Source organism: Ipomoea nil, unplaced genomic scaffold (assembly GCF_001879475.1).
Source record: "Ipomoea nil cultivar Tokyo-kokei standard unplaced genomic scaffold, Asagao_1.1 scaffold1619, whole genome shotgun sequence".
Classification (NCBI taxonomy): Eukaryota; Viridiplantae; Streptophyta; class Magnoliopsida; order Solanales; family Convolvulaceae; genus Ipomoea; species Ipomoea nil.
In genome coordinates this window covers 543,373-570,558 of record NW_017618047.1, presented here as the reverse complement: position 1 = coordinate 570,558, position 27,186 = coordinate 543,373, and the positions used below count along the sequence as shown (strand labels likewise).

At 39.1% G+C, this 27,186-nt stretch overlaps 3 protein-coding genes across 4 annotated transcripts; 1 reads left to right on the top strand and 2 right to left on the bottom strand.

Moving 5' to 3' along the window:
* Positions 1-391: 391 nt before the first annotated feature.
* Positions 392-3,835, bottom strand: LOC109191349 (putative E3 ubiquitin-protein ligase RF298). Of its 2 annotated transcripts, none has more exons than XM_019341981.1 (3): positions 3,667-3,835; positions 1,294-3,146; positions 392-1,192 (listed from the first exon to the last, which is right to left on the bottom strand). In XM_019341981.1, the coding sequence occupies exons 2-3, from the start codon at positions 3,097-3,099 to the stop codon at positions 725-727; spliced, it is 2,274 nt and encodes a 757-aa protein (XP_019197526.1). In that variant the 5' UTR covers positions 3,100-3,146; positions 3,667-3,835; the 3' UTR covers positions 392-724. The 2 variants fall into 2 exon arrangements, with proteins under 2 accessions (XP_019197526.1, XP_019197525.1); XM_019341980.1 differs by having other exon boundaries at positions 1,294-3,134; positions 3,667-3,832.
* A 1,720-nt stretch (positions 3,836-5,555) lies between these two features.
* Positions 5,556-6,534, top strand: LOC109191213 (methyl-CpG-binding domain-containing protein 4-like). The gene is made up of 2 exons (XM_019341793.1): positions 5,556-5,666; positions 5,764-6,534. The coding sequence occupies exons 1-2, from the start codon at positions 5,634-5,636 to the stop codon at positions 6,250-6,252; spliced, it is 522 nt and encodes a 173-aa protein (XP_019197338.1). The 5' UTR covers positions 5,556-5,633; the 3' UTR covers positions 6,253-6,534.
* Positions 6,535-7,160: 626 nt separating this feature from the next.
* On the bottom strand, positions 7,161-26,582 carry LOC109191312 (piezo-type mechanosensitive ion channel homolog). Its single transcript, XM_019341913.1, has 20 exons — positions 26,253-26,582; positions 25,344-25,424; positions 25,078-25,234; positions 24,624-24,938; positions 24,333-24,519; positions 23,573-23,688; positions 22,915-22,999; positions 22,070-22,285; positions 21,803-21,980; positions 21,100-21,228; positions 20,745-20,918; positions 20,387-20,620; positions 18,355-19,893; positions 10,400-12,873; positions 9,916-10,311; positions 9,231-9,389; positions 8,284-8,778; positions 8,012-8,153; positions 7,787-7,931; positions 7,161-7,599 (listed from the first exon to the last, which is right to left on the bottom strand). Exons 1-20 carry the CDS (start codon positions 26,299-26,301, stop codon positions 7,464-7,466), a joined length of 7,407 nt encoding a protein of 2,468 aa, XP_019197458.1. The 5' UTR covers positions 26,302-26,582; the 3' UTR covers positions 7,161-7,463.
* Positions 26,583-27,186: the final 604 nt, after the last annotated feature.

The window sequence follows — 27,186 nt, the reverse complement described above, 5'->3', positions numbered from 1 at the left end:
AAATATTTTCCAGCTCATGATTTGAAGGATGTTTAGGAGAATCTACATTATAAGATAGATATATATATATGAGCTAGCAATAATGCATGCATGCATATATAATATTTATGATATATGATTGATTATCTGTTTCTTCTTATCAGTTTCCACTAAGATATTGTCATATATACTCTGCAGATAGACAGCAAAGAGCAATGATTAATCAAGCCTGTCTCTTGTATGAACCATGCATGCATGTGAAATCTTGATTTCCAGAAAAGTCCGCAACTTTATACGTGAAACTCATCTTGTGACTCGAATCAGTAAAAAAAATCACAAGAAAGTATATAAACATAAGCTGTTCATATCTGACTTGCTTAAATCAAGAATAGAGACGAAAGACGGGAGAACATGTATAAATAATTTCTATTTGTTTTTATTCTGGTAATAACTCCAAGAACACAAACAAAAAGTTTTTTCCTGTTAACTGTTGCCAGGGAATTTGAAGGACTGACTGGTAAATCATTTACAAAGGCTAGAAGGCAACTGCCCTTACACCACTGGGGCATAGCTTTCTAGTGTGTATCTGTCTGTTTGTTTCTCTCAATCTTTTCTCAAGTATTCTACTTTTAGCCGTAAAATAAAAGCCCAAAAAAACATAAATGGATGAATATGTCAAATGTTGTATTTCTGTTGAAAATGGAATGGGGATCATCCTCTAAACTCCAGAAGGATTGATCCTTGTCTAGGAAGGAGAATAGCGCACATTGATCCTTGTCTTGATTGGCGTTCGACAAGAAGGGCAGTCGTTCATTCCTTGCTTCTCGTGACGAATGTTGCACTGCGTGCAAAGAACTTGATGTGCACACGGTAGGAAAACCACCGAAATTTCGTCTGTCAAACACATAACGCACTCTCGTTCTCGCTTTTCACCTCCCTCCCTCATCATAGGCCCCAACTTACCATAGCCCGAGCCAATGCCCCTCCGGAGTGCCTCTATTTTTGAAGCTTCAGACGCTAATATTCGTACAGAGATTTCACTTGCAAGCTTGTCGATTTCATTTTTACACTTCTGCATCTCTTTTTCTGCATTTTCTCTAATATTATCCTCCTCTATTTTCGCCAAAGCTCCCAGTCGCTCTCGTTTACCCTGCAGGAATTTGGCCTGCCTAACATGTTCTTCTTTCTCCTTCTTTTCCTGTTCTGCAAGAGCCTGAAAACGCTCTTTTTCATCAGTAACGAAAACAGTAAAGGGTAAAGCAAATTAAAGCCTCGATCAATTAGAAATCAATCATTCCTGCAATGAAAGCATACCTCGATCTGTTTTAGCCGTTTCTTAGCCTTCTCTAATTGCTGCTCCAAGTTAGCTCTTTCGCATTTCAGAGCTGAGAATTTTTCCTGCAATAAGCTCTTCTCGGCCTCCCCACCTTGACACTTCTTCAGTGCCTCCTGCTCTCTCACCATGGCTTCCTGGGATTTTCGAGACGACTCGAGAGAATGCGATTTTGCAGCCTCCATCTTCTTTTGAAGCACGGCATGTTCCGCTTCGAGCCTATGAAGCGAGGAGTTAGCCATCTCCATCTGGGCACTAGCGTTGGATATTGCGTACTCCATTTCAGTGAGCCTCTTCAAAGTGTTCTCCTCCAGTGTTTGCTTGTCCTTGAGAAATTTTTCGACCTCTTCTTTTTCTTGTCTCAACGTTCTCAACTCGGCTTGATCCTTGCTCAGCCTTCGAGTAACCATCCTAACCTTCTCGGCTGCACAATCTGACAAATCGGTGATTTCTTTCTCTAGCTTGTGAACGCAGGAAATCAGCGTTAATATCTTTTCATCTTTCTCGTTTTGAGCAACGTATTTCCCCTGAGATTCGTCGTAAGGGATACCGGTATAATAACTTGACAAACTGGAAGAGGTTGAGGTGTTGCCCGGGGGCTTTGGAGATGGGATTATCTTAGAGGAAGTGAGTTTCGTTGCTGTACTAGAAGAACCGGGTTGAGGAGGATTTAGGGTTTTGTCGAGAACCATGCTGCCCCAGGAAGTAAATTTGGCCTTAAAGGAGGGCCCCCCCTTACCCACACGACCTTTGTAGGTCTTCTCGAAATGAAACGCCTTTTGCCGTAGGAGATCTTTCTTGGAAAGAAGTGACGATCCCTTTCGACCAGCCCCGCCGGATTTTTCTTCGGCACCTAAAGACTTCCCCTCCATCTCCAGAAGGGACACCGAGCCTTCTTTCCCAGTCATCGCAACTTCGCGAAATCGCGAGTTTTTCGGTAGTTGAGACGCGGCAACAGCTTTAGACTGCGGGTTTTGAGAGCTAGTAACGGAAGATTTCAAAAGATGTGATTTTTGATTGTTTGAACTGGCTTTAGAAACTTCGGTTTTCGACTGGGGAGCCTTTGTATCAGACGAGCTCTCCCCGTGATTTACTTGACCAAAGAACTCGCACGATGGATCTCCCTTCACTGCACATGCGTGTAACAGGTTCAGATCGCAAATCAAGAGGTACCACATCGCTTCAGCAACGGTTAAAAACGGCTTAACTTCCCTCAGCACACAGATCATCTCGAGGATCGCGTACTCCACTAGGCTATCGAACTCCTCGAATACCTGGTACCTAGTACCCAAATACCTTTCTTTTGTTAACAAAGCCAACGCACCATCAACAACATTCGAGACAACATCCTTAACGCCATGATAAAGTCCACTCCTCAAAACAACCAATTCCGCGAGTTCCTGGCTGTACCCACATTCAACTATCTTCTTGATTGCACTCCGGAAAGCTGCATGAAGATTACTTATTAGAAGTTTCTCGAGCTCACATGCAACCGGATCGTCCCAATCAGCTACTTGTGAACTTTCCATTTCACGTTTCTCGTTAGTCTGCCCAGACTGCAGGTCAAGTGATGCAAACTCATTTAGCGTGTTATGGAGCTTTTCCTCTAATAACTCGTATCTCGGGAATTCTGTCAGAGACGGAGCCGGTGAATCTACGGGAATGTCTAACGGGAATTCGGACAAAAACTTCCTCTTATTCCTACTTCCGTTCTCTTGGGTTGAAACAGAAGATACCATCTCATTGCTACCATCATCACTGCCATCCATTTCTTTTTTGCTAACCATTTTGTTCGAACTTCCCCGACTACTCGATTCTTTGGCTACATACAATTCTCAATGCAATAGCAGAAACTCATTAAAATGGTCTCGAAAACAATCAAACAATCCAAGAATCTGAAAGACTAATGGATTAGCTAACGATAAGTCGATAACCAACATGAGATTAGATTCTAATCAGCAATGAGCAAAATTGATTGAAAATCACAATGGGAAGGCAAAAAGAGTCATAACTACTTAGTACAAGTGAAGAACTCAAACAAATTATTCATCCACAATTTCATATACAAAATTAACAAAGAAATCAATAGAAAATTACTAATCCAACTAAATATAACTTAAACAGTATAACCAAAGCCACAGACTCTAAAACCTAATAGACTATAACAGTATAACAGCCCCTACTGAACATCACAAAAGAAACAATCAAAATAACAGCCAGAAAAGGGCAAAATCAGGTGCAAGAAATGGAAAAAACGAAGCAACAAAAATCTGGGTATTGGCCAAATAGAGAAATAAAGGATTAAATCAAACCAAGAAGCAAGAATTCAATCCTGAATGAGAAAGGGCACTCACGAAATGCACAAAATCGGCAAGGTGAAGTCTCCCCGGTTCTTGAGGTGCCTTATAGGCTATGGCGCCACTGTTCTTCGAGCTCTTTCGCCCTCGCCTCTGCTCGCCTGAGTGTTCGTTCCACTCTCGCAACAGTGCGGTTGGAGAAGGCTTTATATGGGGGCGCTGCCACACATACTAAACTCTATGCGGGTTAACTCTGCTCCTTCACTTTTTGGCAACTTCACCAAACCATGGTTAGGCTAAAGAAGGTAATTTTAAAATTATATAAATAAATAAATGTAAAATCATTGATAAAGATTTGTTTAACATGTAAAATTATTTAATATTTTTAAATTTTTTGAATACTTTTTTTATAATTTTAAAATTTATTTTGTGTGCTAAATAATATTTTAATGTAATTTTTAGATATATACATTTTATATACTAATACTAAATCTAATATTATGAAAAATTAAACTGTAAATAACTTTAATCAAACAGTGCTAATTGAATATAACACATAAAGTGAGAATGAATGAGTAGTAAATATAATTGGCAAAATGAAATAAAGATATTACCTTATTTGAAATACTAATAATATTGCATTTATATTAATACCCTAAAATAATGTTATTTTCCCTTCTAGTTTCACATAATAGCCTACTTGTTAAGGGTCCAAAAGCTTAGATTATATACACAAATATCGATGTGACAAAACATATATATATATATATATATATATATATATATATATATATGATAATAATAACATTTGGTTTGATGATTATTATATTTCACATCTTCTTCGTATTCAATAATAGATTTGTTGAATTATTGCAATTAATATCAACCTGACCAATCAACTAAATCACCTAGGTTAGTCAAACACTTATTTAGTTACCTAATATGTAATTATGAGGTATATATAGTATGCCCTTTTTGTAATTACGGTCACTCTAGTCATTCAATCCCAATGAGGCCAACTATTACACAACGTATATAACCCTAACATTAATGCATATGGTAAGGTGCAAGTAGGCAAGGTGAACATGGACGATAATAAGGTAAATAGACAAATGTTAGCACATGAAAAGAAACAATGATTATAATTGAGACAGTGATACTGATAATGAATAAGTAAGCGAGTGATGCAGTAGACAAATGGTGAAGAAGATTGGTGAGTGATGATGAGTATGCAGGTGAAGTCATGAAGATAGATTCATAGAAGTAAACATATATTTGAAGTGAGAGTTTATCATAGTTAACATTAACATAATTATATGCAAAACTAGACATGTTTTTATTTTTGAAATTATGAAAGAAAAAAAAAAACTTTCAATTATCCATTTTTTAAAAAGTTAGTAAAGTGTATGATTATTAAACAACAACCATGTCAATCCATGCTATAGGTCCCATTAGCCAATTCTTAGTGTCATATTTTTATTGGATACATAAATTTATTTTCAACTCAACATAGTGTCAACATAATCATTAGTAATTCATGACAATAAAAAATTATTTTTCTTCTCCCTAAAGGTTGAATCTTAATCTTAAAGGTCCCCTATATCCTCAAATCACGGTAACTTAATGACTCAGTACACATGGCAAAATGCAGGTGCACACAAAAAATCTGTCCACTTTAGACATAATCTCCATATTGTTACCGCGCTGAAATTCAAATCTTAATCTTTTTTTCCAAATACTATCTGCAAACCATTGAGTTAAGTCTATATGAGCAATAATTTGTTTTTAATAGGGGAGAGGTAAAGGTAATTAATCATAGGGATAGGAAATGTTTTGCTTGGACTTCCATGGGGCAAATAACAAATAGAAAGAATGCAGGGGGCAGAAACAAGAAAACAAAAACCGGAAAATGGCTGTAAAGAAGAAGGTCAAAGACAGATTTTTTAGCATGTATATATGTATGTATGCCCTTAGAAAGAAAGCTGAAGAAGAAGAAGAAGACGAAGAAGCGCAGTAGTTAAAGAATGGTGAACGATCCTCCTCAAACCCCCACAAAGGTACGATCTTTGGATTCGTTTCTATTCTTAAAATTTGGGGTTTTTTTTTGTTGTTCTTGTCCGATTGATTTGTGGTTTTTCGTGGGCGGGTTTTCAGACAGCAAAAAGGGGCCCGAACTCGGTGGATGTTTGGGCGGTGCAATGCGGGCAGTGCTACAAATGGCGAACAGTCGAAACCCCAGAAGAGTACGAGGAAATCCGGCGGAATTTCACGCAGGACCCGTTTGTGTGCGCCAAAAAACCCAACCAAACCTGCGAGGATCCGGCGGACATTACCTACGATGCGTCGAGGACTTGGGTGATCGACAAGCCGGATCTCCCTAAAACCCCCGACGGGTTCACGAAGGTGCTGACGATGAGGAAAGATTACAGCAAAATGGATATCCATTATACCACCCCGACCCGGAAGCGCCTCAGATCCTCCATCCAAGTCGCCAGTTTCCTCAAAGAAAACCCGGAGTTTTCCAACTTATCCGTCGCCGATTTTAGCTTCAAAACGCCTAAAGTCATGGAGGACACCATCCCTGCTTCCGCCGCAGCTGCGAGCAGCAAGAAAGGTCCGGGTTCAATCTCCGGCGCCAAATGACCCGGGCGCCAAATGACCCGGTTGTGTTTCTAGTCAGTCCTAGGAACCCTAATTTCAACATCCTAGTATTTTTTTTGGGTTTTATTTAATTTTAGAAGTGTTACGATTTCCCTGGATATGGTGTCTGGTCTTGGTAGGGACTAGGGTGTTTGTCTGTTGCTTCTGTAACTCTGCAAGAAATGAAGGATTTTGTGTATCCCAACTTCACAAAACAACATAATTTCTGTATTAGGTTTCCTGTGATATGATTTGATATGATGAATTGCTTCATTTTCTTTACCATTCACTTGCTTCTCCAAACTTATTTACTGTTTTTCTTTTTTAATTTTTGATAGGCAAAGTTTTACTTTTCATGGTAGATGTTTCGTCGAACGATCGACGGTCTATGGTCGATTTTTAGACTTTACAGTTGCATTTGAGCTGTCGTGCTTTAGACTTTACAGTTGCATTAGACCTTACAGTTGCATTTGCAGTCGTTCCTTAGACCTTACAGTTGCATTTGCAATTCAATTACTGTCTGTTGTCATTCTTTGTAATAGTCATTTTTTAGACTTTATAGTTGCATTTGCAGCTCAATTACGGTTTGTTATCGTTCTTTAGACCTTACAATGTTGTCGTTCATTAGACCTTACAGTTGCATTTGCAGCTCAATAACTGTCTAAAGTCGTTTCTTAGACTTTACAGTTGCATTTGCAGCTCAATTACGGTTTGTTATCGTTCTTTAGACCTTACAATGTTGTCGTTCATTAGACCTTACAGTTGCATTTGCAGCTCAATAACTGTCTAAAGTCGTTTCTTAGACTTTACAATTGCATTTGCAGTTGAATCAACGATACTTTGCAAAAAGATTTCAACTTTTTCCCATTGATGCAAAATGTCAAGTGTGATCAAGGTTACATCTTCATCACTGCAAAGGTAAAACAACAACTTTCCTTGTATAGAAGTATATATCATATTACAAACACAATTCAAATCGATTTTACATTCTATAACTGAATATTTACACGTATCGCTCGTATCTCTAGACGCATATACGATCCTTCCCGGCTTCAAACTAATGGGAAGTCGATTACTGAAATGTGAAAGCGAAAACGAAGAAGAAGAAGGGTATTGGTTGGAATCTCATCTCATCTAAGAATGGTGTCAGTCAGGTGTTAGTGTTAGTCACTAATCCTGCTACTTGAAAAACGCGATTGATTCCCTCCGGGTGTCTAGTCCGGGTTCGTATACTCCAGCAACATGTGCGGTGACCTGTAAATCTTCACGAGCGTCCAGTACAGGACCTCCTCGACCCCAAGCTCACCCTCGGCTCTCGCAGCATAAATATCCTCACAGATCGCAATCAATCTGCCAAAACCACCATATTAACGAGATCTCACCATAAAAATGTCTTTCGTGTTTCCATATTTCAAGATATTCGTTTACTCTCTATCACTGTTGCATAAATCGTGCCTAGGCGTTCTAGGCGGTCCCCAGGCGCCTAGCGATTTTTTCAACATTGCTCTCTATACAACAACGGGGTGAAGTAATATACCTGTCACATGACGGGAGATTCTCGACCGGGATTCTCATTCGCAAGTCGGAGCACTGAAGCCGGATAAACCGCCCAACTGCTAGTACGAACGTAATGTAGAGACCCCAGATACTAAACTTGCTAAGTGTCTCGCCAAGCAAGCCCTCTAGCATAGATTCGATAGATTATTAACGATTTTAACATCTATTTCGGTTTCTACTAACATAAATGTAAATTAATACTCACGTGGAGTTTCTTCTGATACGATGATGGCCATGGGCCCCGTCCACCCTCCACACCCGCTAACATCCAACGAATTGGTATCGTGGAAGGACCACCACTCCGAAACTCCACGATTCAAAACAATATCAGCACTCACGTCGATTTCCTTCAAAATATATAAGTGCTGAAAATTAAATAGTTCATCTTATAATCATCAAAATATAAATTCCTATAGCCTATAAGCTACTAGACAAAAGAACAATCATAAATTCCACGGAGACGTGGATAAAGCATACCTGCTTTTCGAAAGGCCTAACATCTCCCGAACCAGTCACCCGAAAAAATCTCGGATAGATGTGTTCAACTCTAAAGCTACTGGCAGAGCCATTTATAACTTTCTCGACTTTTGACGGTTGTGGAGGATCAACGGTTAAGTCGTATTTCACAACTTCCTTCCCTTTCGGCCTGTCTCTCGCGAGAACCCAAGAAAACTTAATCTCCATGTTGCTATTGAAAGACTGAGTGAACCTCCTCTGAACCGCTTCCGGGACAAGCCACAAACTACTGGAGTCGGCTTGACAGCAAATCAATTGGATATCATACACGTTATACGCATCAAGACAACCATCGGGATCAAGATTGTTAGTATCGTAAATCTGATCCCACGGGATTCTTTGGCATAGAGTCGTCTGGTATAGCGTCAACCTGCCGCCATCAGTCTTGATATCGAGCTGAACACTCGCATCATTGATGGGATTTGCAATGTTCGTTGGATTACCACTGCTGTACATCTGAAGGAATAGGAGTGTCTATTAATAGCCGGTGACAATATCAAAGCAAAACAACAAAGAATACGAGATAACAATTAGGTATTTTTTTTTGTCATGCCACGAGGTGTCCTGAGCAGGCCAGATTGGTTTTTCCATACTCAGACTAATCCCCGTTCGCACCGGTTTGGCCCAATTAAGGGGCAAAGTGTTGGCCAAATTGGTTTTTCCATACGAGAGGGGGTTCGAACTCCCGACCTCTCTTAAGGGACAAGAGTGCACGGTCACTCACGCCAACCAAGCTGGTTATAACAATTAGGTATTTTGTTGTTGAGTAAAACAAAAAGGCTTGCCGTGACTGAACAGCTAATGATACGATGATATTTCAAATATATGACACCCGAATATCTTTAATAAAATCACGGCCAACATTACATTCTCAAAAGCAGATAGTGTAAATTACAGAAGACACTTACCAGCATGGGAGCCCAAATTACACAGATTAAAATGAAGAACAAGCAAATCCCGTTGCAGAATTTAGTCATCTTGGTCTGCTTCTCGCCTGGTTTATGTGTTGCTCGATTCAGAACAGCATCACATTTGACAAGATACAAGCTTGCATTTATGTCTTCTAGCTATAAGAAGATACCGAAACATCACCATCATGAATTTTGTTAAGGGTCCTACATCTATAAAATAAGAGAGAACATATGGGTTTATAAGGTCATGGGTTAGACTAGCTAATTGGTTGGATTCAATCTTTTAGTATGGTTTGGCCTATGTGCATTATAGCCCAGTTGAGTGACCCTGACCCAATCTTTGTTTATAACATGGTATCAGAGCCTGTTCGGTCCACTTTGAGTTCACCCTCTTATGGGTATTGGTGGCATCCAAGCTTTCGTAAGCCCGCTTTGGTGACGTCTAGAGTTTGGCTTATAAGGCCATGGGTTAGACTAGCTAATTGGTTGGATTCAATCTTTTATTGTGGTTTGACCTATGTGCATTATAGCCCAGGTGAGTGACCCTGGCCCAATCTTTGTTTATAACAAATTTCAAGACTATTCATTAGGTAATGCAAACAAGAATCGATATATCAATATATTTACACAATCACATGCAAACGCGCCTCTTTTATCATTTTTATTTGTGGAGAGGACTCACCTTTAACCAGTCGTACATTGTCAATGATGTTTTCGTGCATGACCAATCAAGCACGCATCTCAGTTCATAGAGGAATGGCAGGGCACGGTAAAGTCGGTAACCAATATAATTGACCCGCGAGATTTTGCTGGTTAGAAACTGGCGATACAATGTACTTTTGTGGGGAATTCCATGACGGATTTGGATGGCTTGTAAAGCCAAAGAAATTGTTTTGGTGAGATATATTGCACGGAGGGCTAATCCCGCAGCACTCTGCTGTAAAGAATCCGTACTCCAAGCATATTCCGTGACAACATATGTGAAAAGAATGAGATTGAAAAGGTAGAAAATCACTTTCCCCGAGGTGAATGAAGAAAGGTATATGACTCGATCAACCATAATCAAGAAGAAAATAACCTGCATGGAGCCATGAATAAAATCAGAGAATTATATAAGCTTTCTGCAGAATAAAATAAGCTCATGTTAGTACGTGCTTAGTGCTTACCATCAGCATAAATACGAACTCTTTAGGGAACTGATCCTCTAGCTGAGAAACGTCGAGAAAATCACTCTTATTTTTTATAACAGATTGGTAGAAAATAGCGACCAAGAAAAACACAGTCAGATCAGCACCGAAGATGTAGGCATAAAGATCGATTTCTCTTCTGCCACCTCCAATGATGGATAGTATAGGGTACGGGAACCTAATTTTTTCGACGAAACCCATGGATTGTGCTTTAAGAATATCCTGTGCCACGTCAGCAGCCGGAGTGAGGGACTTGAACGGTTCTTCGGGTGTACATTCTGTAAGCGGGCACGAAGAAACCACCTCAAAAACCGCTAAAGCCATGTTTGGATTTTCAGCGCTCTTCTCGATGCTTTGAATCTGAACCCTACTCACGCAGGAGCAATAATTAGGGTTTTCGTTCTTGCATCTGTCGTTATGCACCAACAACAGCAACTGGTTTATTCCCGATTCGATTCTCTCGGGCTGGATCCCGTACTCGGGCCACACGTTCACATCCATGGACAATTGGACAAAGTACGGGGGCGATTCCGCTTCCTGTGTCAGCGATTTCCAGTATCTGCAACCGCTTCGGATCACGATTTTCAGCATACTTTTCAACGGCTGAAATAGCTTCTTCACCTTCTCATTCCAGCTCGACCCCATCGGAACTTCTTTCCAGTCCACTAGCCTTCCTTTAATATTACCATACGCTAGAGAAAACCATTCCCCGTCTTTTGCAGTTATAGAACTCTGCACGAGAGTGGACAAGTACACCATAAATAACGGTAGCGAACTAATCACAAAAGACGATGTTATCCTCTTGGTCGGAAACCCCAACTCGGGAAGAAAGTTCGACTGGATGCTGAAACCGCAATGTTGAATCACAACTTGATAAAGATACTGAATCAAAATGTAGAATTCGGTATAGATTAACATGACTATCCAAAAGATGTAGCTTGGCCCGGTGTTGACGCAAAGAGCGTATAGAAAGAGAGCAGCGAGGTAAAACATAGACAACAAGCTGAAATTCCAAAGAAACACGAGAACAAAGCAACAGTAGCAGACAACATCGTTGTTGGAACGCATCTGATACCATATGTGAGAGAATATTCTTCCGATTTGCAGACTTGCAGCTTCAGACGCTCGGCTCTTGTCGGATTGCAGAGAAGATGCTCGATCCAGGAGTGTACTCCTCGTGTATTGGCTGTGTCTCTCACCGTGTATACCCTCTCCAGCTGGCGAAGACTCGGAATCGGAATCTTCTTGCGTTATGTTCAAAAAGCTGACAATGTTGTTGACTGCTAGATTTCCGATCGATTGTACCTGAGAGACTCCATCCCCGATTAACTGTACAGCAGAAGCCAACGGGTGGTCTTTCGATTGGCTATTTGTATCTTTCCGTTCTGTTTCTGTATCACTAAGAGAATTATCGTCTGCATCTTCTTCAATTTCAGTTATCTCGTATAGAGGAGACTCTATAGAGTGCTTTACAAATTCCAACGTGAATTGGTTGGCAAACCTGGCAGTTCCAGGAGATTCGGGCAAATCAAACGCCAAATCCGGATGGGAATTCGTCTCCTGTTTCCCGGGGTCACTGGTGTCGAAGTCCATAAGCGAAGCGATTTTCCGCCGCCTCAATCCTTCACTAGCGGGAGAAGTTTCACCACACGTGCCAGTAGGATTCACGCTATGAAGTTGGACCTGTAGGTTGAGCATCTCGGATTTCATCTTCTCGACTTGCTGGTTTCGCTGGCGTTTCTGCTCATCCGATTCGCGAATGTGCTGTAATTGTTCTTTCTTCCAAGAAGCTTTCTTCTCTTGCTCACATACAATGGCGCCAATTTGTTCCGCCTCGAGATACCGGAACACGTAATCGAACTCCGACGAGGAAAACATATACGACTGCAACGATACTAGAACAAATATGATGATCTCAACCAAAGCCGATCTTGAAGTAATCCGAAACCCATAGTCATATTTATAAAACCCAATCACCTCATAAATGTAATCAACGGTTTCACATTTCCCCGCATTAAAATCACCAATAAACGGAGCTTGATAAGCAAGAGAGAGTACAATAACAGCAAAATTGTATATACGTAGATACTTGAATATCTTGTTTTTCTGCTTGAGGATTTTAAGTCTCATCCGGAAGAAGATGAGAGCAAAACCAAGGTATCCAAGATGAAGAATGTCATACTCAAGGGTACCCGTAATCAAAATCAAAGCCAGCACGAGATCCAAAAGATGACAATAGCAGTAAAGTCTCAGGTAGTCGAGAAAAGTCCACATGCTTTTGGTTTCAAAAGACAGATCTCGCCAAACGAAAGAATTCTTACGCTGAGAAATCACCTGGCGATATGTAAATGGCCATGAAAAGCTCGAAGCACGATCTGCTCGAAGCTTGAAACATGCAAGCATAAAGACAGCGAAGTAGCTGATCAGCATCCGAGGATCATCAACCGTAAGCCCTATCAACAATCAACAATAAACATAAATAAATAGATCGTTTTCACATACACTCAAAGAGATGAATGCGAGGTGTTGGAAAATAGGAAGTACTGGGAAATAGGAAGTGCTTGTCTAGAGCAATGCACCATTTATTGTAGCTGTCTTCTCTATCCTTGGAAAAAGGATTAGGTTTTGTGTGTGCAGCCTAGCATTTATTGTGTATCTTATCTGTTGTCTTTCCAATGCTTTTGTTGTGCCTATATATTTAGTGTGTAATCTGTAACTTGATAAGATACAGAAATGAAAGCTTTGTTCTACCCTTTTTCTATTATTTCTAAACATGGTATCAGAGCCACCTTCTTTGGGCCTGAAAACTTCTTCAGATGAACACAGTGAACTGTGTTCTTAACCACTGCTATTGGTCTCTTTCTCGTTTTTCATCCTGGAGGATTTCTTTTCGCAAACTGGTGTGTGAAACCATCTTGTGAAGCGCCGGCGACCCTGACCAACCTTTTCCGGTCACCAACAGCCTCCACACGCGCCACCACACAGTCGCAGCTCCGACGTCACGCGCCGGCGCGTGGACCCCTTTTCCGGCGAGCTTTTCCAGCCATTTTTTTTCCAGATCTACTTGTCTCCTGTCTGCGACCCTACTGTTTTTTTTTCCCACATTTTTCTACAAATATGGCAGAAGGAGAAATTTTAAACAGTGTCCAAAATCCTGTCCAACCTAAAGTCTATGTCCCAAATCTCTCAGGAAACTTGATTATTACCACTGAAAAACTCATTGGGTCCCAAAATTATCAAGATTGGGCATCAGCAGTTGAACTATGGTTTATGGGCCAAGGTGTTGTTGACCATCTCACTACAACAGCAGAAGAAATCCAGCATGAAAAAGACGTTTGGGAGAGGGTCGATGCCCAACTGTGCAGCCTGTTATGGCTATCCCTGGCCCCTGATTTGATTCCTATGTTTAGGCCATTCAAAACCTGTTCTTCAGTATGGAAACATGCTCAGTCTCTCTACACAAATGATATCTCTCGTTTTTACTCCATTGTTAGTGAGATACTAAATGTAAAGAAATCAGGGATGTTAATGGAGAAATTTCTAGGAAAAATTCAAGGGCTTATGGCTGAATTTAACAAGCTTATGCCTATTGGAGGATCACCGGAAGAGCAGCTTGCCCAACGTGACAAATTCTTTGTAGTCCTTACTCTTGCCAAGCTTGAACCTGAATTTGAGCAAGTCCGAAACAGTATACTTGGAGATGGAACTGTTCCAAACACCAAAGAGATGTTCAAAAGACTCCTTCAAGTCTCTTCTGTTTACAAAGAAAATACACCATCCTCTATCATAGTTGATCATTCGGCCCTTACTACTCAAGGTCATCATGGTTACAATAGAGGAAGAGGTCGAGGAAGTAATCGCGGTGGTTGAGGTGGAGGACGAAATCCATCATTTCGTTTTTGTGATTTTTGTAACAAGCAAGAACATACTCGTGAGGTTTGTTGGAAGCTCCATGGAAAACCAACTGTGGCTAATGTAGCTAAGTCTTCATCTGAAAATCCAAGTACTGAGGACTCAAATACTCATGTGATCTCTAATGTCGAGTACGAAGAGTTTTTACAGATGAAGGCTGCCAGAACCAACATTTCTCCTGAAGTATCCCACACTGTTCTTGCTTCACAATCAGACTCGGTTTGGGTCTTAGACTCTGGAGCCACTGATCACATATCTGGTAACCCTTCCTTTTTCTCTCATATTAATTTTATGGATACGCTTCCTGCTGTTACCTTTGGTGATGGATCAAAAGGAAAGGCTAAAGGAATTGGGAAAGTCAATACTCATTCCTTGTCTTTATCTAATGTCCTATATATTCCTGGTTGTCCTTTCAATCTTATTTCGATTCATCAACTTACACACTCTCTTGATTGTTGTGTTACCTTTTCTTCTGATTCTGTGGTGATTCAGGACCGACAGACGAGGAAGACGATTGGTAAGGGATATGAATCACGAGGACTCTACCATCTCCATTGCTCTACTCTTGACAACACAGCTTGCATTGCTTCTGTTTCACCTTTTTTGAATCATTGTCGTTTGGGACACCCTAATCTCAATAAATTAAGACAACTTGTTCCTGGTTTGACAAACTTGAAAACCATAGAATGTGAATCATGTCAACTTGGGAAACACTCAAGAGCCTCATACCCTTGTAGGATCAATAGGAGAGCCAATGCTCCTTTTTCCTTAGTCCACTCTGATGTTTGGGGACCATGTCGTGTCTCAACCACCTTAGCATTCTCATATTTTGTTGTCTTCATTGATGACTATTCTCGGTGCACTTGGGTCTTTTTAATAAAAAATCGTTTTGAATTATTTGATGTGTTTCAGAAATTTTACAATGAGATTGTGAATCAATTTGGGGCATCTCTCAAAATCCTACGCAGTGATAATGCAAGAGAATACTTTTCTGACCCTTTCACTTCTTTCTTCTCTTCACATGGAATTCTGCATGAAACTTCATGTGCTAGAACTCCACAGCAAAATGGAGTTGCTGAACGAAAGATTCGACATCTTGTTGACACAGCCCGTACTTTGCTGATTCACAACAAGGTTCCTAAAAGGTTTTGGGGGGATGCCATATTGCATTCTTGTTACCTCATAAATCGAATGCCTTCCTCTATTTTGCAGGGAAAAATTCCTATTCATATCTTACTCCCACAAGAACCCCTCCATAAGCTTCAGCTACGAATCTTTGGATGTACTTGCTTCGTTCATGATTCTTCCCCGGGGCGTGACAAACTGGATGCCAAGGCAATAAAATGTATTTTCATTGGATATTCTCGTCTCCAAAAGGGCTTTAGGTGTTATTGTCCTAAAACACACCGTTTTTATACCTCCTTTGATGTTACCTTCTTTGAAACTACTCCCTTTTTCTCTTCTACCTCTACTATTGAGTCTGATTTTCTAGAGGAACCCATTGAAGTCACAGAAGTTCTCCCTAATCCTACCTTTTCTGAACCAGTGTCTCCCACTATACCAATGCCAGCCACTCAAGAGGAAAGACATGTTTCACCTTTCCTGTACACCTACCAACGCCGCAACCGCCAAGATCTCCAAGAGGGTACACGTCCAATTGATTCATGTCCTGCATCATCGTTGCCCGCTGACACGGTCCAAGACACCACGACAAACTCTCCCATTGCCAGTCGAATAGGTAAAAGGACCACTCGCAATCCTTATCCTATCTATAATTTTCTTACACAAAAGAGATTGTCCCCATCATATTGTGCTTTTATCACAAGTTTGTCTACTGTCTCAATTCCCAAGAATGTTAAGGAGGCGTTAAGTCATCCAGGATGGAAACAAGCAATGGTGGATGAAATGGAAGCACTACATTCTTCTGGGACTTGGGAGTTGGTTCCTTTGCCTACTGGGAAAACTGTGGTTGGTTGTAGATGGGTGTACAATGTGAAGATTGGTCCAGATGGACAAGTTGATAGACTTAAAGCACGCCTTGTTGCTAAAGGATACACACAGGTGTTTGGTATTGACTACACAGATACTTTTTCCCCAGTAGCCAAGATCACCTCTATCCGCCTTTTGCTCTCAATAGCAGCCAACCGCCACTGGCCATTATATCAATTGGACATCAAGAATGCCTTTCTACATGGTGACTTAAAAGAAGAAGTATATATGGAGCAACCTCCTGGCTTCGTGGCTAAGACAGGAACTAATCTGGTTTGTCGCCTCAAACGCTCTCTCTATGGGTTAAAGCAATCTTCACGTACTTGGTTTGGGAGGTTTAGTAAGGTGGTTCAACATTTTGGCATGATTCAAAGCAAGGCCGACCATTCTGTCTTCTATAAGCATCTATTTGGAAAAAGTATATATCTTGTGGTTTATGTCGATGACATTGTGATAACAGGAGATGATATAGAAGGAATAAATCAGCTTAAGAAGCATTTGTTCCAACACTTTGAGACAAAGGATCTTGGGAAATTGAAGTACTTTCTTGGTATTGAAGTTGCTCAGTCCAAAAAGGGCATCTACGTGTCCCAACGAAAATATGCGTTGGATATTCTTGAAGAAACAAATATGATAGATTGCAAGCCAGTTGACACACCCATGGACCCAAATGTCAAACTTCTTCCTGGACAGGGGGAGCCTCTATCCAATCCAAGCAGATACCGGAGACTAGTCGGCAAACTCCTATACCTGACTATCACCCGTCCGGATATCTCTTTTGCTGTTAGTGTGGTCAGCCAATTCCTACAGGAGCCATGTCAAAGTCATTGGGATGCAGCCATCAGAATCTTGAGATACGTGAAAAGGTCACCAGGTACAGGATTGCTTTACAAAGATCATGAACATACAGAAATTATTGGTTATACAGATGCAGATTGGGCTGGATGTCCTTGGGATAGAAGATCAACTTCAGGATATTGTATCCTATTTGGAGGTAACCTTGTTTCTTGGAAAAGCAAGAAACAAGATGTGGTTGCACGATCAAGTGCAGAAGCTGAATATCAGGCAATGGCTCTTGGGATATGTGAGCTAATTTGGGTTAAGCAACTTCTCACAGAACTCAATGTCTATAAACTTGATCCTATGAAGTTAATTTGTGACAACCAGGCAGCTCTACATATTGCATCGAATCCTGTTTATCATGAAAGAACCAAGCATATCGAGGTTGATTGCCACTTTATTCGAGAAAAAGTTGCGTCCGGAGAAATCATTACTACATTTGTTGGGTCGAATGATCAACTTGCTGATGTTCTCACCAAATCCCTTCGAGGACCTAGGATTGAGTACATTTGTAGCAAGCTTGGAGCATTTGATTTATATGCTCCAGCTTGAGGGGGAGTGTTGGAAAATAGGAAGTACTGGGAAATAGGAAGTGCTTGTCTAGAGCAATGCACCATTTATTGTAGCTGTCTTCTCTATCCTTGGAAAAAGGATTAGGTTTTGTGTGTGCAGCCTAGCATTTATTGTGTATCTTATCTGTTGTCTTTCCAATGCTTTTGTTGTGCCTATATATTTAGTGTGTAATCTGTAACTTGATAAGATACAGAAATGAAAGCTTTGTTCTACCCTTTTTCTATTATTTCTAAACACGAGGAAAAAAAAGGTATAGTTTTCACTGCAAGGTTGAAAAAATCGCTAGGCGCCCTCTAGGCGCCTGGAGACCGCCTAGGGCACCTAGAGCGCCTAGAGCGATTAATCGGCGCGTAGAGCGCCTAGGCTCCGATCTAGGCCCGATTTTTGCAACATTGGCAAGGTTGAAAAAATCGCTAGGCGCCCTCTAGGTGCCTGGGGACCGCCTAGGGCACCTAGAGCGCCTAGGCCGGCGCCTAGTGCGATTAATCGGCGCGTAGAGCGCCTAGGGCACCTAGGTGGCCAACCGCCTAGCGCCTAAGCGCCGATTTAGGCCCGATTTTTGCAACATTAGTTTTCAGAACTGCAATGTTCAATATTGTTGAAACTTGAAAGAAACATACCTAGCCAACACTTATTGCAATAATCGAAATATGTGTTCGAGTTCTTCCAGCAACCATGGCAAAGCATGTTGGCATCTTCATAGTTCGACGACATCTGCTTCTTCCACATGGCGAAATATTCAAGAACAAGAATTGAAGCAAACAGCATAACAAAAACTGGCCAGATTTTACGTATAATGCGCCGATTTAAAAGAACACAGGCAGCAAGTAATGCAATGTAGATTATAGAAATAGCATTAAGCAGAGCAAAACTGGCAAGAAGCAATGCCATCATATTGATCTCAAGCCCGAAAAGATTGAACATATTCTCCACCCAAAACTTGAGATATACTTTTAAGGTAGTCTTCTGCATGTCGAGTCTTTCCCTTCTCAAGGCAATAATCCGTCTTTTATTCCACTTATGACTTTCCCTCATGCTTCCCCAGAGATATCCAAACGAATACTTACTACTGCTGCTATTATCAGCGAATCCTTTGTTCGAAGAAGGCTCATCATCGGGTGATTGGTAAAGAGTACGGCTGAAAGATCCCCATGACTTGCTACTCATGCCTATCCTTTGTTTCGATAGTTCACCGTTGTGTGGTGTTGATTGGATTTCCCCATTGGAAAGAACGGGCAATATATCTTCTGCTGACACAAACAACGGGCAAGGTTCCTCAAATCCACAAGCACCTAAAAGAGAACTAGGCATACTTTTTAGCCAGTAGAAAACATTGTATTGAAGATTGCAAAGGGCAATGATCAAAACTTTTGCCCTCAAACCTGCTTCGAGACCCCAAAAGTTTGGTTTGTATACTCGGAGGCCCAAGAAGAGGGACAAATCATAGTATTTCTGTCCAGGAAACATACCAGCATCTTTACCCCACATCTGAAACAGATACTCGGTGGTGACTAGAAGTGCTGTGTAAACTAGGAACAATTTGGATGGAATTCGGGAAGTTTTAGGTAGATTCGAACAGACGACAATACCAATAAGATAAAGAAATCCAAATGCACTTATTGGAGATAACGTTGCATAAAACACGGAAATAAGCAACATCTTTTGACTGTGCCAAATGATAAACCGCCTGACGAAAGCAACTATTCCAAATTGAGATGGACAGAGAACTTCCGACTTAAAATATTTGCTTTGCCGCCTTTCATAGCTATAGAGTTGCATTACAATTACGATTGCAAGAGACTGCCAAACATTTTCAAACAGCCCTTCATCAGGATTATACCCAAACCATACAAGCAGATCTAGTTTTCCGCACATCCATGACTCGAAACTGGGAAAGATGCCCAAACCATATATGAGAATGAACACTGCAATTGAATATAGCTTTAATGGAAACCAAACACGTCGTCTTGTCTTCTGAAATAGTTGCCTCCCATTGATCCAGAGAAGTAGAAGGAAGATGTACCCAAATGATAGGTAATTCGGCCTAACCAGGTACACTGTGAGAAGGATTGTCAGAAAAGCAATATATGTTCCAAATGATCTATATATCGACAAAACTTTCTTCCCAATAGCACTGAGGTACAGTGCTATCCTCCTCTCTGCAAAAACAATGTTACTACAATATCAGAAATCTAGTTACGATGTGGCAGAAAGTAAGTGTATTTGTGGCAGAAGAATGAGAGATTAGGCCCTGTTTGGTAAAAAAAATTGTCTATAGGCCAATTTTGGCTTATTTGACCACTTTTAATTGTTTGATTTAGTTAAAATATCAATATAAATGTTTGGTTAATTAGCTTTTTGCAACTCCAAAAGGCTAAAATTCAAAAGGCTACTCCAAGCAACTTTTTCAATTAGCTTTTTGAGAAAAGAAATTATACCAAACAGCTATCAGCTATCAGCTAATTTACCAAACACTTTTCTACAATCAGCTAATGTTATCAACTATTTATACCATTTGATTGTGTATACCCTTTAATTAACACAATCAGATAACAGCTATCAGCTAACAGCCATTTTACCAAACAGGGCCAAAACTATTGGACTTCCTCACTCACAAATAACAAAACAAATAAAACATGGGCAAAGTCATACCATGTGAAGAATCATAATTACACTCTCTGGGGGTGGTAGAAGCATAAACTGACAATAGAACCGATTTGTTCAAACCAGCTTTCAAAATGCTAAATCCTAGAGGAGGACAAGGAGTATGCTGCACAATTGCTGAGAATGAGAACAGCATTTCAAAGCCATGGTTATGGATGGCACAGAAGCATGCAAGAAGAGCTACTTCGAGGAAATCCCAAGAACTTTCACTCGCAAGAAGACCTACGGAGTAGTAAAGATGCATCAGAAAGAAACCGAAAAGGAAAATCAGATCCGCAAATAATAAATTAAAGAAACAATAGCGGATAATGTTAATTAAACTGATACAATTAGACAGAAAACGTACCTAGCTGAGACAGAATCACCATACTCAATGATCCCTTTTGCTCTAGAGCTTTTGAGACCAGATTAAGCCGAAGAATGTATAAAAATACAAAATGAGCCTCACATAGAAGGATTAAGGATTGGCGGATCCTCATGCTGATATCATGGCTCAGAAGGTACACAAAAAAGAATACAACTGAAACAAAGGAAAAAAAAAAAAATTACAGTTAGACAAGCCCATAGGATTTATGTCCATGAAAATACTAATACTCAAACACTTCTTGCAACAAACTATTATATAAATACAACTAAGTGCTAATTAACTAAAGGAAACTTTGAAACTTAAACAAGTAACAATACCGCCTGATTGGACATACTATAAACAGCATGGATGAAACCAGGTTTAGCTGCAATCAGGAATATTAAGATCAGCATGATAGGCCGAGAAATTTTGCGCAAACCCCAGGCAATTGTAGCCACAATCAATACTTTGGTCTCTTCCTTCTCTGCAATAAAAGAAAATTAAGAAAGATGGATAGAAGCCAAATCCTATGATATATATCTCAAGTAGGCATAGTTACTAAGTATAAACTTGTTTAAGTAAATAATCAAGATGCACAATTTGATTCAACTACCTATTTAAGGCAAAATATGTTCAATCAAAGAGTGCAAGTCAAGAAACGAAAGGCAACATGAAGAAGCTTTTACTTCCTCTTAATGGGAGAGTGCTTGCAAATCAATTAAGAGAGTGTGACCTTAAACAGAATAAACAGTACAACTACTCACTACACTCTAAAAGAACTTCTGCAGTTTTGAGTAAAGAGATAAGAAAAGCATACAAAACCAATGGTTCTTAATATATGAACTTCTGATGCCATAATCACTAAAGAATTGCTCTTAGTTATACTGACTTTAAAAAACCACTGTTATTGAGATCAAGGTGTCAAGTTAGAACCCATTCCCTGCCCCTCTCCCACCCCAGAGAGACAAAGGGACAGGGGAAAACTTCAGAAACGTAATAAAGCAAACACAAAGCTTCTAATGTTTACTTGTCCACGAAGTTAGTGCATACATCTGTACCTTCCTCAATAGTGCTGGTAGTCAATGGGTGTTGCTCCTCATCGGATAAGCACAGAAAGACAGAATTATTTACCAGGTTACCCACAGCAACAAGAATTCCAAGACAAAATTGGGCAAGTAAGAAGAAACCGGGAATAGGATAATGCCACAATCCAACCATCTCCCAAATCTCCATGTCCTGGACATACATAAGGAAATTAAGTCATTAATTTGATGTTCAGTGGCAGTAGAATGAAACTGGAGAACTTGTCACAAAGAAAGAGCTACCTTCCCAAGATTCAAGTTCAAGAAAGCAAAAGCCACATTGAAGATATACGTGCTCACAGCCCAGAAAAGTATGAAGACTAGTAGCAATCCATTTAATCGGTGCATGCGAAACAGTGAAGGAAAAGCATATAAAATGTAGCCAACATATGCAAGCAGTCCAAATGCACATATACTAGCAAAATGGAAGCTCCAAAATGAGAGCGCAAACAAGGAGACCTGTCAAAGAGCCATTAAAAGTTTAGAATATAGAACTAAAAGAAAAAAAAAAAATGGATAGAACAACACTATAAATAGTAATGTAAATATTAAATTTGAAACTTAATTGAAGATCACATTGACTGCAAGTTCAAAGGTATTGGAAATTTGGAATATATAATTGTTAAGAATCAATTACAGCATAGATCTGGTAATCTCTATTACATAAGAATCCTTGAATATATGGTAGTAGGAAACAATAGTCTTGTAGCATGATTATGAATACTATAAATATAAGCTCTGTAAGATGACTCACAGTTTCTCCATCCAGAGTTTCTAAACTCTACAAGAGGCACTTTTGTATTTGGTTTGTGGGTTGAAGCTCTAGGTTTAGCTTAGTGGTAAGCTAGATCCCTTTCCAAGTAATAGGCCTAGGTTTGAATCTCACCTTCCCCATCCCCCAATAATTATTAAAAATAATAATAATAATAAATAATAAATAAATAAAAAGGATTATGGGTAGCAAAAATTAGATTTTATCTGTAGTTGCAGGTGAAGGTAAAAAGATTTTACTAAATTCATATCATCATATGTATGGAGATGCAGTAATAAAGCTCAAGCTACAAAGATTTGTTGCTTCAGACATGTACCGGGAAGCCATATGTGAAAAAGTTGATTGTGAAAAACCGAAAAACTGTACTTCTCAACAAAACATTGGTATGTCTTACACCAGATCTGCACTCAACAATTCAATACGTACAATTTAGTGAAATCTCAAGCAAGAAGTCATGAAGTGTAACAATAAAGAAGCTTCAAACTGAGAAAAGTAATCACCAAAGAAGCTCATCTATATAACTGCACCACTTGCATTTCAGAGTTCAGACATGTGGAATTCATTCTCTAGCACTAAGGATAGAAGTGGAAAGGGGGAGTCTAATGAGATATTTTGGATTGCAATAAATCTATGGTTCCGTTAAGGCATCTACCATATAGTCATATACCCACCTCTAGTTATGGTGACAGTTATTTAGCATGATATTTAGGCAGAATAGCAAAGGAAAGAAGTAAAAAAAAACATCTCATCCTACCACTTGCCAATGCAACCTCCCATCCCCGGCCACTTTCTCGTCACAATCACAAACCCCAGCAAGGAATTGAAAAAGATTCAGTAACAAGCAATTAGAACCAAGGACTTTCGGTATATGAATAGATAAATGTAATAATAGTTTAGATCAAAGTAAGACACTCGAGAAAATTGACAATTAGACAGACCACAGATAATAAAAATATAGGATCTGCCACAATTACTTGTATTCACGGACGAAAAAGGAATGCCTCAAGGGAAGAAGCTGTTCAGTCAAGGACCCTTCTATGTTGGTCACAATGAGATACATTTCCTCCAAATCACACTTAATAAACGAAAGCTGCAGAGAATTACTCAAAAGCTTAGGATCTACACAAATAAGCTGAAAGAGCTTTATTCTGAAGGAAGGATCAGAAATGTTGTTAACAATGATGCTGAAGAAATACATGAAATAGAAATATTTACCTTTACTGTTCTTTCATCCCAAAATTCTCAAAACTATGTGCTAAGGTTACATTTAAGATGAATATAGAAAGATGGTTTCTATTAGATTTCATAAAGATTCATATAATATAAATTCAAACTTTTTACTAACTTAAGAGAGACCCTAAAACAAAACTACTCAGTTAAACTTGTAGTTTGAAGAAAGTTTTTTAAAAAATGATTCCTTGTTTACTTGTCTGATCTTTAATTCTATCCTTGACTCTTTTCATCTCAACCCATGGATCATTTCTTCACTACTAACTTGGGTAACTCATAAAGCAAAAGATGAGATGCAAAATACTGATGGCAACATGCGCAAGAAGAAAAGTAGCAGCTCTAAGCATCCAGTTCAGTTAGAAATGACGAGTAACCATAGAAGACAAGAAGTATGGTACTCTAGCATATCAAGGCTAAGCAGTATTAACATCAATGTCTTTAACACGCTTAAACATAACTGCCCTATGATGCCAAGAGTACAATTTTTTATGGAGAAAAGCATACCTTGTAGTAAAATATCAAAAGGGCGAGCCCAGAACAAATCTGTTGCCAGCTTGATTTTGCAGATATTTCAAAGAGACCAAGGAAATCAGCTACGGTATGGAACATTTGCGGGAACGGAACAGGGAGCTGATACACATAAAGTAAACAAATGCTAATGCCAGCATATAGCCAAAGAGCCCTCCACCACCTTCAAAGTAATGATAAACATACAGCAACTTGAGTTAATAATAGCTAGATGACAGAACATTTGAATAAGGGAGCTTATGAAAGGAAAAAAAAAAAATGAATTACCTAAAAAGGCCTAAAAAGTTGCTTGTTAAAGACCAATCAACCAGGGAAACACAGCTGCATATAAAGAATGGCAAAGAAAGCCAAGACGGATTGCTGATTCCCACAATTAACTGAATGCCAGGGAGAAATAAGCAAGAGGCCACCCTAAGACGAGAACCTACATGCTCAAAAGCTGATGAGAGATGCCCCCAGCATGAATACCTTGATTGAAACAATCCATATCTGTCACTGCGAATTTCTAAGAAAGTCACACCCGCCACTAATAGATGCAAAGTCAAGAAATAAATTCCTAAGGGTGATCTCCAAGACTGGACTCTGCAAAGACATAAATTAAAGGACTTAATTGTGTCCGTCCAAGAAGAAGTGCATAGGTATAAGTGGAATCAGTCGTAGGATATTAAACATAAGTAATGTACGAAATTAGCAAAAGAGTGGCAGAAAGGAGAAAACTAACTTTATTAGTCCAATTAGCTTTGCCCACCAGGCATCTGCTACCCACCACTCGATACCAACAATGGCCAGTACAGTAAGAAAAATTACTTCTGTAATAACTACAAGAAGAGAAAATACGAAAACGAACCACAAAAGAATCCTCCCTCGGAAACGAAATCCTATAGACATTCAAAAATAATGAGTTGAAATAGTCAGGGAAAGAAAGATATGTCCAAATTAGCATATATTACCACCAGAAAGAAATCCAAATACATGGAAGCAGCTTACCTCGTTTTGGAGCAGTGAATCGAATAAGAAGTGAAGCCACCAAATCAACAAGAGAGATCAAATTCCAATCCAGTAAAGCAGCTGCACACAGATGATGCATCAATGGCTCTTAGAATTAAATACACAAACACATATATAGCATCAAGAATTAAAAGCTTATAGCAAATAAAGAATCAAAGCATTTGGGGAAAAAGATCATTCTGTGGCACATAGATAAAAGGGATAACATTCTGACACCATAGTTAGATTCAACTGAGTATGGCTAAGCGTTACTCCTTATGTAGTCTGTGTTTAATAACACCACAGTTTGGAAAAATGATCACACTTTCCACATGTGTCAGATAGTTGAACACACCAAATTCTGCAATAGATATTACTTTCCAAATTGAACAAATGGGTCTGTCTTGACTAATTACTTTAACTCTAAAGTAGCTGCTGCCTGCTGGAAGGTTGTTTCCTAATATTCCACTAGCAATTTTTAGCTAAAGAAATTTGTCTTTGAAGAAGCAGAAGAAATAGACTCATATTCTAAATAAGGCAATAGCCTAGCCTTTGTCCTTCTATACTGCTCCAAAATAACTAAGGAAATTTCTCCATATCATAACATGCCATCAGAATTAACACAAGTGGGTATGACATCAGAGAGCCTAAATCAAAATAACAGCTTAAAGAAGTCCTACTAGTTCCCACACTCTTCATGCTTCCACCCAAGTGATACTAGCAAGAGAATTTCAGGAATTTATATCAAATTTCCAAAAAATTGCACTGGAATAGATTCTCTAACTTCCAACCTCACCAACGTTGTGGGTCTAAATTTGCAATAATCTATTGAAACACCTTCAGCTTAAGTAATCGTTTTCAGATATAAAAATACAATCTTTGAATAAGAAGATTGAATTTCAGTGTTACCTGTTAATAGCAGCGATGGCAACACAAACCCAACAACAAACGTTGCCATAGTTATCCTTTTCTTTACATACTGAGCCCCAAAATGCTTCAAAGCTCAAATCTTTGATTCAATACCTTAGCTCCTCGGGCACGGAGTATGAGTTTCCGTTCAATATTTCTGATTTCCTATCAAAGATTGACGAAAGTGCATATCTTACAACGGATTCCCAATGAATCTTATATGCTTGATTCAATGGGGGCCGTCCTTTTCGAATTACACCCCTGTTCATTAAACCAACAAAATTCTTTCGATGTAGAAATGATGACTGACAGGTAGCAGGAACAAAATAATAAATTAATAAAATAAATTAATCGAAAGAGTTGTTTTGGTTAAGTTAAGCAGTTGACCAATAGGATGCTTTTCTTCTTCTTCTTCTTCCAGCTTGGGCCATTAGGGAGGGATTGCTTAATGCTTTACTAATCAATCAACAAAAGGGATCTCATAAAAATTGAAACTTTATGGAATTATGGGGACCTAGTCGAAAATGGAAAATGCTTACTTTATTTGTTTTTTTTTTTTTTAAATTCATTTTAAGAATGTTATACGTTCGTTAAAAATGAATTTATAGTACATTTAAGAATAAGTAATCATTATTCTATAGATTATACATAACAAGTACCAAAATACATTATTATTTGTGTATATAAAGTTTAGTATTTGAGTATTGAAAATACATTATTTTAATATTATCAAATAATATGTATTTAATATACGAATAATACATTTTTAGTATATATTAAAATATACATTGTATTAAAGGAAAGTACATTATTTTGTATAATGTACATTCATTACACAAATAATGTACTTTTAATATATTAAAAATTTACTTTTTTATTATTCACATAACAATGTGTGGACCATGGTACATATAAAATTTTGTCAAAAATAAAG